The 14684-nt window shown below is 43.7% G+C and overlaps 1 protein-coding gene across 2 annotated transcripts in view; it reads left to right on the top strand.

Moving 5' to 3' along the window:
* LOC120992299 overlaps window positions 1-12740 on the top strand; it is a 119633-nt gene extending 106893 nt beyond the window's left edge. For both annotated transcript variants that reach the window (XM_040421186.1, XM_040421187.1), the window contains exons 2-6: window positions 8637-9122; window positions 10463-10579; window positions 11489-11554; window positions 11695-11785; window positions 11862-12740. In XM_040421186.1, coding sequence (XP_040277120.1) covers window positions 8637-9122; window positions 10463-10579; window positions 11489-11554; window positions 11695-11785; window positions 11862-12066 — 965 coding nt within the window. In that variant the 3' untranslated portion in view covers window positions 12067-12740. The remainder of the gene's footprint in view (window positions 1-8636; window positions 9123-10462; window positions 10580-11488; window positions 11555-11694; window positions 11786-11861) is intronic.
* Window positions 12741-14684: the final 1944 nt, after the last annotated feature.

Below are 14684 nucleotides of genomic sequence, written 5' to 3'. Positions count from 1 at the left end.
CTGATCAGTCAAAAATACTGAACTGAAGACATCCTGAACGGATTACTCTCCATTCAGAATGCATGGGGATATAACTGATCAGTTCTTTTCCGGCATTGAGCCCTTTCGACGGAACTTAGTGCCGGAAAAGAAAAACGCAAGTGTGAAAGTATCGTAACGACTAAAATCGTGCAGCAAAAATTGGAGTTATTATTATTGCATTCTCTTAAAGGAACAGTTCAATAAAAAATGCTAAATTCCACAGCATGCCCTCCACAGTATATGGATGAGACTTTTGAAAAATACTGAGAGAATAATAGAGACTTACCCCTCAAAGATGTCCAAATGCCTTAAAGGGGTTTCCAGGAGTACCTACCATCAAGATAAGGCCCTATTCACACGATTGTATTTTCGCTCCTCATTCGATCTATTCATTTCAATGGGTCTGCAAAAAATGCAGACTGCACACTAGTCATATAGCTATTCTTACAATGTGTCTGCACAAAAAACAAAAAAAAAACGGATGCAACATGAACGTCACATGGAGTCATCCATATTTTTTACGGATCCGCAAAATACATACAGTCAAGTGAATGCACCCTTAATCATCAATATAATATTGGTGTGTCCTGGGTTGTTCTCCTGTCACACCCGCCGATGAGCTATTTGAAAGCTCCGAGCACTGCGGCCTCCTTGCAGCTTATCAAGCACAGCGCCGTACACATTGAGATAGGTTACTTCCAAAAAAAAAAACTTTAATAAGGCCTAATAAGAGCGCACAATTGTACCCCATACATAATTTTTATTCAGATAAATAGAGAATAAAATAGAATTTGCATAAAAACCTATCATTTCTATACTATGATTTGCATTCATCGTTAACTTGCTGTAAGTACCAGGCAGCTATTTCCTGTTTGGCGTCTTAACATTACTGTTTCTTCCCATCGTGTGAACTGGAAGACAATGGCCGCCCCTCTGGGCTCATAACAACCATTATCTATAGCGGCCAGTGTTTATGTGTCTAGCAGTGTATACATTGCTCACAATGTACGCTGATGATAGGAAAACAAATCCACGCTTGTGAAAACGATTTCTGATAGTACAAGAAGTAAAAATGATTCCCATAAAGGCAAGGAAAAAGCTAATTCTTATATCATGTGCATTCTGAACTAGTTCATCAACTAGAAATAACACGCGCTGGGGCGTATCCTAGCCAGCAAGGTGTAAGGAAGCAGCTACGCGGTGCTCCAGAGGAATCCTGGGAAAATCCTGAGTTCACCCAGCATTAGTTACACCATCAAACTCCCAGCCTGTGCCATACAGCATTTGACTTGGGGGAGAAGAAGAGAGAGGTCGGCAGTAGCGCTGCCCCGCTGGGGACAGAGCGCCGGTACAGTATATGGCGCTTCAGCGGGGAGCTGCACTACGCTGGGCAGCACTATCCCTTACTTGGCCTGCTTGCCATCCCGCGCCCCTGAGGATCCTGTCAGTAAGCTGGTGGAGCGGTCTGTGAAGCCGAGGGGACGGAGGTGGAGGCGGTGAAGACACGTGGCGGGCGCCATTTTGGATAAAGGAGAGCGGATAGGCCCTACTGATTCTCTGTAAATAGAGGGAAAAAGGACCGCTCTGTGGAGGGCTTGATGAGGGGATACCTAGGACTTCCCTTCCAGTAATAGAAGCTAATGTGCAAGTTACTGTGCCCTGGAAGAGACCTATTCTCCTAACTGCTGTGGGGAGTGGGCCCTGCCCAACTTACATCTGTCGTGCCCAAATTTCTACTGGATAATATCTTATACCTAGTGGATCAATGCTGCTAAGCCGACAGTTATACTAGCCCAGGTTCTCCTGATTCCACCTGCTGCCGTCCAGCTATTTGCTTTCTATTGATACCATTCTGGGGACTATCCTGTGAAGATTAATTGCTGTCTTTTCTCATATTTTACTATTCCGCCTGCCGTGAGGTTCATATATGGACCGCAAAACTGCCACATCCGTTACTTCTCCTGTCGCAAAAGTGTTTATGGATGCCAAGTGTTTATTAGAAGCAGTCTAATATCATAAAACATTCAACAGCACATTGTAATAAAAGTGTCGGAGCAGTCTAATATCATAAAACATTCAACAGCACATTGTAATATACACTCACCTAAAGAATTATTAGGAACACCTGTTCTATTTCTCATTAATGCAATTATCTAGTCAACCAATCACATGGCAGTTGCTTCAATGCATTTAGGGGGGTGGTCCTGGTCAAGACAATCTCCTGAACTCCAAACTGAATGTCAGAATGGGAAAGAAAGGTGATTTAAGCAATTTTGAGCGTGGCATGGTTGTTGGTGCCAGACGGGCCGGTCTGAGTATTTCACAATCTGCTCAGTTACTGGGATTTTCACGCACAACCATTTCTAGGGTTTACAAAGAATGGTGTGAAAAGGGAAAAACATCCAGTATGCAGTAGTCCTGTGGGCAAAAATGCCTTGTGGATGCTAGAGGTCAGAGGAGAATGGGCCGACTGATTCAAGCTGATGGCCGACTGATTCAAGCTGATAGAAGAGCAACGTTGACTGAAATAACCACTCGTTACAACCGAGGTATGCAGCAAAGCATTTGTGAAGCCACAACACGCACAACCTTGAGGCGGATGGGCTACAACAGCAGAAGACCCCACCGGGTACCACTCATCTCCACTACAAATAGGAAAAAGAGGCTACAATTTGCACGAGCTCACCAAAATTGGACTGTTGAAGACTGGAAAAATGTTGCCTGGTCTGATGAATCTCGATTTCTGTTGAGACATTCAAATGGTAGAGTCCGAATTTGGCGTAAACAGAATGAGAACATGTATCCATTCTCTGATGGCTACTTCCAGCAGGATAATGCACCATGTCACAAAGCTCGAATCATTTCAAATTGGTTTCTTGAACATGACAATGAGTTCACTGTACTAAAATGGCCCCCACAGTCACCAGATCTCAACCCAATAGAGCATCTTTGGGATGTGGTGGAACGGGAGCTTCGTGCCCTGGATGTGCATCCCTCAAATCTCCATCAACTGCAAGATGCTATCCTATCAATATGGGCCAACATTTCTAAAGAATGCTATCAGCACCTTGTGGAATCAATGCCACGTAGAATTAAGGCAGTTCTGAAGGCAAAAGGGGATCCAACACCGTATTAGTATGGTGTTCCTAATAATTCTTTAGGTGAGTGTATATAGCAGCCCTCAATCAGTATTTTGTGGAAGCAGGTATATCGAACCCCATAATCAGTATTTTGTGAAAGCAGGTATCTCGTAGGCCTCAATCAATATTTGGTGGAAACAGGTATATCGAACCCCTTAATCAGTATTTTGTGGAAGCAGGTATATCGCAGCCCTCAATCAGTATTATGTGGAAGCAGTTATATCAAACCCCTTAATCAGTATTTTGTGGAAGCAGGTATATCGCAGGCCTCAATCAATATCTGGTGGAAACAGGTATATCAAACCCCTTAATCAGTATTTTGTGGAAGCAGGTATATCGCAGCCCTCAATCAGTATTATGTGGAAGCAGGTATATCAAACCCCATAATCAGTATTTTGTGGAAGCAGGTATATCACACCCCTCAATCAGTTTTTGGGGCAACAGGTATATCACACCCGTGGAAAATAGTTGTTCCAATAGCGCTTGTTCCTCTATATAGCTGCGGTATCGCAACAGAACCGTACACAACTGCTGCACAATACAAATGCACTATATACTTTCTATGTTAGAAAGTATATTATAAGTATATCAGACCCCTCAGTATATCACACCTATCGATAGCACACCTATACCAGCCCTTAAAAGGACTTTTGTGGCCCTATTAGCTAGTGTTTGGTGTCCCTAACAGCCTTTCCCTGCTCCACAAAGAAACCTTTCCCTACACTGGCAAAATACAGAATGTAAAATGACAGCCAGATCGGGTTCTCTTTATAGGGTGGGGGGGTGTCCATGTGCTGAAACGTCTCAATTGGCTGTCCTGTCCCACCAGATGGATGTTAAAAAAGTAGAGCACCACACACCGTAATTGCCAGTGCCAGCAAGGACTTGTCAGTCGTAGCAAATTAAATAGAAAATTGCGGCACACGGCTTTTCATTTGCAGTTCAAGGCATTTTATTCATGTCATCACACAGAATTCATGATCCAGTAATTTCTCAAAAGCGCAATTGATTATAGGTATTAGATTATGTGACCGGATGTTTCGGCCTGTCAAGGTCTTCTTCAGCGGTCTATTATCTATGGCAAAATAACATACATGCTACTGTATGAGGCACTGGATATATTCACACCAAAAAATGAATTAAATAAAAGGGAAACAAGTGCATAATCAAATAGGTCGATGGAGTAAACATATAAACAAGTATGGAACAGGCAGGAGTACATGTGGCATCCTGCGCTCACAAATTGATTACATTACAGAATATATATACACTGCTTAAAGAGGACCTTTCACCGATTCTTACCCTATGAACTAAGTATACTGCCATGTAGAGCGGCGCCCGGGGATCTCACTGCACTTACTATTATCCCCGGGCGCCGCTCCGTTCTCCTGCTATGCCCTCCGGTATCTTCGTTCCCTAAGTTATGGTAGGCGGAGTCTGCCCTAGCGCTGGCCAATCGCATTGCAGAGCTCACAGCCTGGGAGAAAATAACCTCCCAGGCTGTGAGCTTTGCGCTGCGATTGGCCAGCGCTAGGGCAGACTCCGCCTACCATAACTTAGGGACTGGTATCTCCGCCTACTATAACTTAGTGAGCGCAGATACCGGAGGGCATAGCAGGAGAACGGAGCGGCGCCCGGGGATAATAGTAAGTGCAGTGAGATCCCCGGGCGCCGCTCTACATGTCGGTATAGTTAGTTCATAGGGTAAGAATCGGTGAAAGGTCCTCTTTAAAAAAATAAAGGGAACACAAAAATAACACACCCTAGATCTGAGTTAATTAAATATTATTCTGAAATACTTTGTTCTTTACATAGTTGAATGTGCTGACAACAAAATCACACAAAAATTAAAAAATGGAAATCAAATTTTTCAACCCATGGAGGTCTGGATTTGGAGTCACACTCAAAATTAAAGTGGAAAAACACACTACAGGCTGATCCAACTTTGATGTAATGTCCTTAAAACAAGTCAAAATGAGGCTCAGTAGTGTGTGTGGCCTCCACGTGCCTGTATGACCTCCCTACAACGTCTGTGCATGCTCCTGATGAGGTGGCGGACGGTCTCCTGAGGGATCTCCTCCCAGACCTGGACTAAAGCATCTGCCAACTCCTGGACAGTCTGTGGTGCAACATGACGTTGGTGGATAGAGCGAGACATGATGTTCCAGATGTGCTCAATTGGATTCAGGTCTGGGGTACGGGCGGGCCAGTCCATAGCATCAATGCCTTCGTCTTGCAGGAACTGCTGACACACTCCAGCCACATGAGGTCTAGCATTGTCTTGCATTAGGAGGAACCCAGGGCCAACCGCACCAGCATATGGTCTCACAAGGGGTCTGAGGATCTCATCTCGGTACCTAATGGCAGTCAGGCTACCTCTGGCGAGCACATGGAGGGCTGTGCGGCCCTCCAAAGAAATGCCACCCCACACCATTACTGACCCAATGCCAAACCGGTCATGCTGGAGGATGTTGCAGGCAGCAGAACGTTCTCCACGGCGTCTCCAGACTCTGTCACGTCTGTCACATGTGCTCAGTGTGAATCTGCTTTCATCTGTGAATAGCACAGGGCGCCAGTGGCGAATTTGCCAATCTTGGTGTTCTCTGGCAAATGCCAAACGTCCTGCACGGTGTTGGGCTGTAAGCACAACCCCCACCTGTGGATGTCGGGCCCTCATATCACCCTCTGGAGTTCTGACCGTTTGAGCACACATGCACATTTGTGGCCTGCTGGAGGTCATTTTGCAGAGCTCTGGCAGTGCTCCTCCTGTTCCTCCTTGCACAAAGGCGGAGGTAGCGGTCCTGCTGCTGGGTTGTTGCCCTCCTACGGCCTCCCCCACGTCTCCTGATGTACTGGCCTGTCTCCTGGTAGCACCTCCATGCTCTGGACACTACGCTGACAGACACAGCAAACCTTCTTGCCACAGCTCGCATTGATGTGCCATCCTGGATAAGCTGCACTACCTGAGCCACTTGTGTGGGTTCTAGACTCCGTCTCATGCTGCCACTAGAGTGAAAGCACCGCCAGCATTCAAAAGTGACCAAAACATCAGCCAGGAAGCATAGGAACTGAGAAGTATTTCTCACCCTCACTAGATGTGATTAGCGTGTCAGCGGGCCTGGAAGAGAGATGAAGAACGAGTTAGTATCCAAATATCATAAATAAACTTTATGCATCTATAAAGAAGTCACATTCACGATTAAGACCATTTGGTGATAAGGTCCCATGTTTATAGATCCAGTGAGCTTCCTTTTGCTTCCGAAGTAAAGTCTGATTACCGCTACGTCTGGGTGGATCAGTCTGTTCCAATATTTGAAATCGCAATTGCGAAATCTGGTGTTTCTTTTCAATAAAGTGGAGTGGAATGGGTAACAAAACGTGTCCGAGTCTAATTGTGGATTTATGCTTACTTATGCGGTCACGGACATGTTGTGTGGTCTCACCTACATATATACGAGACCACATGGACATTTCAGCAGGTACACCACAAAACTGGAATCGCACGTAAAGAATCCTTTGATGGGGTATAGTCGTCCGGTATGCAGGTGAGTGACGTATTCACCCCTAATTACACTCGAGCATTGTGCGCAATGGAGACAGGGGAATGTTCCTTGTCTTTGGCTTTTAAGGAACCTTTGTTTTGGCAATCTGGTGAAACTTCCTATATCTGCTTTGACGAGTTTATCCCTAATGTTCTGGGGCCTCTTGTAGCATGTAAGTGGTGGCTGACGGAACTCTTCTATGTTGGTATATGCTTTTTTGAGTATTGGCCAATTTTTTCTAATATCAATTCCAAAGCCGTCTAATACCACAGAGCATTCAAAAGGACATTATAACATCCGTGACAGAGGATTCTTATAACATGAACACCACATTGTGAATATTTTACTATACATTCAGAGAAATGTGCCATCAACAAAGGCTATAAACTGTGCATGTCGAAACATCGTTACACATTTTAATATCAGTGGCGGAGCATTGTAATGTCATAAAACATTCAGCAGAGGGCGGATGTAATACTTTATAGTCACAGTAAAATATCATCAACAAAGAAGGTCCAGCCTTATTAGTCACCAAATCGCCTGTAAGCGGTGTCTGTACAAGCTACAATCTATATTGTATGTGAGGACGCTTCTCCTCACTACAGGCATAGAGTATTGTTACATAGTAGTAATAATAATAATAAGAATCCTGGAGAACTTAAGAGGCAAAGGGTTGAGTCCACATGCGATGGAAAGTTTCTTCTTGGATCTTTCTTCAAATCTGCAGCAAAACCTTCATGTGTTACACTGCAGATTTCAATCCTGCTACACTGACAGGGGAAAAGGTCAGAAAGAAAAGCCGTAACAGCGTGAGCCTCTTGCAGATTGTTAATTTTTCCACATAGAAGATGAAGATTTATTAGATGTACTGCAGGCAGAAATGTCTCAGAAAAGCCTATGTAAGGCTACTTTCACACTTGCGGCAGTGTGATCCGGCAAGCAGTTTCGTCGCCGGAACTGCCTGCCGGATCCGCCGATCTGGGTGTGACTGAAAGCATTTGTGAGACGCATCCGGATGCGGATCCGTCTCACAAATGCATTGCAAGAACGGATCCGTCTCTCCGTTTGTCATTTTTACCGGTCTGCGCGTCCGGCATTTTGAATGCCGGATCCGGCACTAATACATTCCTATGGGGGAAAATGCCGGCATTCCGTCAAGTCTTCAGTTTTCTTAGCCGGAGATAAAACCGTAGCATGCTACGGTTTTATCTTTTGCCTGATCAGTCAAAACGACTGAATTGAAGACATCCTGATGCATCCTGAACGGATTACTCTCCATTCAGAATGCATGGGGATATACCTGATCAGTTATTTTCCGGCATTGAGGCCTTTTGACGGACCTCAGTCCTGGAACAGAAAAACGCTAGTGTGAAAGTACCCTAACCTGTATATTTTTTTTAAATATTTTTTCTTCCCTGTACATGCATTCTCCCTTTTAAGAGCTGCTGCTGAGTCAGTCAGACGTTCTTCTCTCTAGCATGAGTGAGAATAGGCAGCTATATCCCCTCCCTCCTCTTGTCTGTCTACTATGGACAGTTTTACACTAGATGTATTTATGGTGACTGAGGAGATTTCTTTACAGAGGAAGGGCAACCAATACGACTATATATATTACAAAGTTTCTTAAATATGTCCCACTGATTTCTGAAAAACAATTGGTCTGTGTTTCATCAGATTATTTTTTTTAATATATATAAGATAATTGTATTATAGTAGAAAAATCAGCCCCAAATTAGATGTCCAGATCCAATCTGGAATATGTGGATGAAACATGGACTGAAAATATGGCTCTGCAATGCCCCTTAGAAACAAGATGCAGAAGTCAACGTGGGCAATAAGTATTATAGTTTTTTCTGAAGAAAATACTGTGGATGAGATATTGGCTGAGATGTGACACATTGTATTTATCGTATACATTTTTTTTAATCCACAGTCACCAAGGCTCAGAGATTCATGATAAGAAACATCCAGTTGGAGAAGTGTATCTATGCCGCTGAAGACACTGGAAGAGTCTCGCTGGCCAAGTGTAAAGTTAATTCCCATCATCAGTATTGGTCCTGGGACCTGGGCACCAACTTCATCATCAATGTTCTCAGTAACAAGTGCCTAACAGTGATGAAATCCCACAACTATCATACCTTGAAGATAGCACCTTGTGAGGGCAGAAGGAACCAGGTCTGGATGTGCGACCAGAGGGGTTATCTTACACTCTATGGTCACAACTTACATTTGTCTGCCAAGCAAGGGACCAAAAAGGTGTTCATGTCAAGCAGAATGGATAAGTTCAGCAAATGGAAAACGCTGCAGGATTCACCGGTGTGTGGAGAGAGTCACCCTCCGAGGAACTTCACACCAATATCTCATCTCGAGCAAAGTACCAAGAGAGATCCAGAGGAAGTGACAACTGTACCTTACGAATGTAAGAGGAGAAAAGGCTTATGGTAGCCATGTCTGCATTATCAGGTGTCATACATGCATAAAAATATGCCTCATTTTGTTATCTTTACCTTTAGACAACCAAAGTGTTTTGTGTGTTCTACTATATGGCATATGCCACCCACAAGCCCTCACGCAATAAAACATACATATATTTTCCTGTAGGGCCCACGGTATAGATAAGTACTTTTCTATACTGTCCGTTTCTGGTCTACACACGTCACCACTGCTAGCCATATAGTGGCCTCAGAGGTTATGTGTGCAGGCATGGTAGTAGACCACTGCCACTGCTGTGGCCATTGATTGGGGACTAAAAGTGGAGGAGAAGGGAGCACAGCACTGGAACCAAAGCGCGTTGATGAATGAGTCTTTTTTAATCCCTGCACCCTGTCCTGTAATATTGAGAGGTTCCCAGTCTTGGAGAACCCCTTTAAATTGTCAGCGGAGTGTCAGGTGACTGTTTATGTGACTGCTTCCAGCTAGCTGGATTGTGTATGCAGGGTTACTCAAATGTCTGGACCCAACTGACTCCAGCTTAGAGAAAGGTCCTTAACCTACAACCTTCCTGGTGGGAAAAAAATATGTCCTGAAGATAACGAGGAGCTGCTATACTGTAGAAACCATACTGTAACAGTGACTGCAAGAAGCGCAAAGGGGAGATTTATCTATTCCATACCCCAGTTTTCTTGTATAAAAAGAAAAGACATACGGTATACTCCAAATTTTTTAAAAGCCATGGCAACTAAATTTGGTCGCAATTGCCATTTTTACGTCACCGTTGCTACTTTCCGAAAAGTATGTGGGACCATTGGCACATTTTTCATCATATACACCAGTTTTGTACCATAAATGAGTGAAATCTGGTGCACAGGCTGCTGGAGGATGCACCCAATTTATGATGAGGTGTGCATCTTTCGGAAGAGAAAGGGATATAAAGACCGATATAGAGAACGCTAGTCTCATTAAATCACTTGCTATATAAATATTATTATTATAATCACCCCCATAGTCTTTAAAATGAGCAGCTATGAGAACACATTCACTCGTTAGGTGATGAGGCAGCTGATCGTCTGGGTTTCTCCAGTTGCTATCAGTGGGGGAACCTGCGCAGAAGTTGCAAATGAATGGCCGCCCATGTAATGCATGGATGGACAAGTTGAGTCTGCCAGAGATCAGTTTCCGTTTTGACACATAATGGGGAGTGCCATATCACATCTGCATGCCCTAATAGGCCATATGGACAATGGCTGCCCCGATGGGACGAGAACTTCAACCTTCCAAGGTCATTATATTAAACGATTTCATGTCTTTATGTTTTGAAAGCAAAATCCAGCACCATAATAGATGGAATAAAATCTTCACCCCATCTACCATACATGAGTGAGTGGACAACCACCACCGCCACACACATCCCTGGACAGGCTTACACTACGGACTCTGGTAAGTCCAAACGACCAGTATGTTGGCCATTACCACCTATACGTGAACGCTGATGAAAACGTTTAGCATGGAATTTCTCGTTAAAAAGGGGTTGTCTCACTTCAGCAAGTTGCATTTATCATGTAGAGAAAGTTAATACAAGACACTTACTAATGTATTGTTATGATCCATATTGCTTCCATTGCTGGCTGGTTTCATTTTTCCATCATGTTATACACTGCTCGTTTTCATTGTTACGACCACCCTGCAATCCATCAGTGGTGGTCGTGCGTGCAAACCATAAAAAAAATTGCCAGCCAATGTGCGCTCCTATGGTCCTGGCCACCAGAGAGGCCAGTGCTTTTTCTATAGTGTGCAAGCATGACCACCGCTGATGGATTTCAGGGTGGTCGTGACCATGGAAACAAGCAGTGTATAATGTGATGGTAAAATGAGTCTAGTCAGCAAAGGAGGCAATATGGACAATCACAATACATTAGTAAGTGCCTTATATTAACTTTCCCTACATGATACATACTATTTGCTGAAGTGCGACAACCCCTTTAAGGTATAGAGAACCTGTCACGTCTTCTAAAAACTAGACCTGGCTATAGCCACCACTCTACAGAGTCAGATTTGTTGCTGGTATTTTGGGTTCCCTGTATGCTATGCGAGCCATGCCATTGTCAAGGAGGTGAAGACCTCAACAGGGAGTGAACCACAGAGGAGATGCTGTCCAATCTATGTGGAAGCTCCACACCACTCCCTGTTGAGGACCACACCTCCTTGACAATGCAAGGCCTGGATAGCATATTTAGGGAGTCCAAAATACTGGAACTGGTTGCTGAGGACCAGGGGATCCCTTGTAATATTAGCAGGAATTTCACAGTTAAAGTCCACATGTGGTTTTATTAATTAACACTATTATAGGTGATGAGCAGTTTGCCAGTTCCTGGGAGAGGTTGACTGAAAAGATCTACGTCTTGGAGGAAGATGGTAAGTAATGTTTTAGATTATCCCATAATAATTTTTTCCTTATGATGTAAATAGTAAATAGGTGGAAAATTAGAAACTCAGCACTGAAATTGGACTATAATTTAAGATTTATTTATTCAATATTCTTCTTGTTCCCATAGGTAGTGGATGGAGAACAGCCATGTTGGTCCTAAGCCCCTTCACATTTATACTGGGGGTCATCATACTTGTACTGAATGTCCGTGTCAACAAGTAAGTTCAAATGAATAGCCTGCTGTAAGGGTTGTACAGGATATTTTAAAAATTCTATAAATATTTTACCTTACAGGAAACGGAAACTTTTATCCGCATTGCCAAGCCACGTCAAACCTCACCATAAATTTGGTTCTTCCTATGAGCAATCCTCTTTAACTGCCAAACTTGACCAGTCTGACTATCCGGGTCCAGATTCCAGTGCACCTACACTGAGACATGGAGAGATCCTAATTGAGTGGAAGGATGGTACCATCACTCCTCTGTATGATCATCAGTGAAAAGAAAATGAAAAGCTAGTCTTATATGAAAATATGTGTCATCATGACCAAACTTTGCCCATCCATGATTCCTCCCTGGCCAAAACATGACCACTCTGACTTCCTGTGTAGTTGTGGCACAACAACAATAGATGTCTCCTCTACACTTCCAAGGGTTGCATGACCATTAGATTTATGTCTTCCCAACCAATAAATAACCATCCTCCCATTTGTAGTAGGTTGTAGTAGATGAAGTCCCAATAATCAATGTCTTTTCTAGACCTTCCAGCGGTTGTAGGACCAGTAGAATCCTAACTTGTCAACCAATTTATGACTGTCCACCTGTAGATATATTGGTTGTAGTAACAACAATCTGTCTCCTCCAGATCGTGACCATGAGATTTCGGTCCTTCTAACTAAATAATATGTGACCATCTGTCTATAGTACTTAAAGTTACAACATCTATGTCTCTTCTGGATCTCGAACAATCATTACATTTCCAAACAGATAGCATACCATCAATATATCTTCGGTGGTTGGAGTAAGAACAATCTATGTCTCCATTAGACCAATAGGTTTTTCGTCTTCCCAAATAATAAACCTGTATTCGGATGTTGGAAGAACTATAATCTATGGTTCTTCTAGACCTTTTATGGGTTGCATTACTATTAAATTCCTGACCTTCCAACCAATATATGACCAGCCTTCTGTATTTACTGCACAGAGTTAGGCCTCATGCACACGATCAGCCATGCCCATGCTGCGGACAGCAAATTGCAGTCCATAATACATGGGCACCGCCTGCGGACCCATTCACTTGAATGGGGCCAGGAATCCGCATCCGACAGTCCGCACCACAAAAAAGTATTGCATGCAGCACTTTTTTTCTGTGAGGAGGCACGGACAGAAACTCACGATCTGTGCTTCTGTTTCGCACTGTATCTCCCGGATTGCGGATCCATTCAAGTGAATAGGGTCCGAATCTGTGATACAGTGTGCACACGGCCGGTGCCCGTATGTTGCAGACCCGCTGTTTGCAGGCTGCAGTACAGGCACGGACCTGCTACGGTCGTGTACTTGAGGCCTAACAATCTAAGCCTCTGTTTAACCATCCAAGGCTTGTGGGACCATTCAAAAATTGGCCTCAACAAGGCTTCATACTAAATTGAAGTATTCTTAAAACTGATTGTCTTATGGCAAAAGAACTCTACATGGATGTATCTCCCAGCTCTTCAGCATATAAAAGCCTCCTCCACCCAAACTCTTGAGCGTATAGAGTATTGGGGTCATTTATCAAACTGGTGTAAAGTAGAACTTAGTTTCCCATAGCAACCAATCAGATTCCACCTTTAATTTTTGACAGCCCCTTTGGAAAATGAAAGGTGGAATCTGATTGGTTGCTAAGCCAGTTCTACTTTACACCAGTTTCATAAATGACCCCATATGTGTTTAGTATATAAATAAGTATAATACGATATATATACAGCATCTTTGGCCTCCAGAAACTATGAAGAATTACGATTTTTGTTATACATGTACTTTGGTGAATGTGACATGAACTAATCCAGAAATCAAGTAACTTTTCAATACATGATCTAGAAAATAGAAATAACTTCTAAAAAAATGTCTTCTTTATTAAATTTAAAGCATCAACGTATCATATCAGTAACCCAGCAAAGGCATGGCATGTCCATACTCATTGCAGCAATGCTTGAGGATGGTACAGATCAGAAACGTGTCAGCCAAGTGTGTGCCGATATGCTGCTTATAATTCTGTCCTCCCAGGAACATTAGGGTTACCTCTTCTTAGGGGAGGGTGGAATGGTGCGTGAGCTGACATTGTTCAAAACTAATGGACAATGCCTAATTTAGACTACTTTCACACTTGCGTTGTTGTTTTCCGGTATTGAGATCCGGCAGAGGATCTCAATACCGGGAAAAAACGTTTCCGTTTAGTAATCATGCATTCTGTATGGAAAGAGATCCGTTTAGGATGCATCGGGATGTCTTCAAGCTGCGGTTTTGTGTCCGGTCATAAAAACAGAAAAAGACGGATCCAGCACTGAAAACAATGTAAGTCAATGGTGACGGATCCGCTTTTTTATGGAGCCTAAAAAACTGGATCCGTCACCCATTGACTTACAATGTATTTAGTGACAGATCAGTTTTTTTCCATTTCGATTTCACACAACCGCATCCTAACGGAACAGATGCATCCTGATGTGTTAAATAAAAACGGATCCGATTAAAGGGGTTTTCTCATCTCAGACAATGGGGGCATATCTCTAGGATATGCCCCCCATTGTCTTATAGTTGCGGGTCCCACCGCTGGTACCCGCACCTATATCGAGAACGGAGCCCCGAAAGTGAAGGAGAGCGCACTGCGCATGCGCAGCCGCCCTCGATTCATTTCTATAGGGCCGCCGAAAATTGCCGTCCGCCCCATAGAAATGAATAGGAGCATGGGCCACGCATGGGAGAGGCGGGGATTAGCGCTTTGTGGTGGACGGACCCCGGGAAATCTGGGGTCCTCCAGCCACAGCGTTCCCCGATGGAAACCCGCACCTATCAGACAATGGGGGCATATCCTAGTGATATGCCCCCATTGTCTAAGATGGGAAAACCTCTTTAATTCTGG

Source organism: Bufo bufo, chromosome 2 (assembly GCF_905171765.1).
Source record: "Bufo bufo chromosome 2, aBufBuf1.1, whole genome shotgun sequence".
Classification (NCBI taxonomy): domain Eukaryota; kingdom Metazoa; phylum Chordata; class Amphibia; order Anura; family Bufonidae; genus Bufo; species Bufo bufo.
Note: the sequence above shows the minus strand (reverse complement) of the source record. Positions and strands in the feature narration are given on the sequence as shown.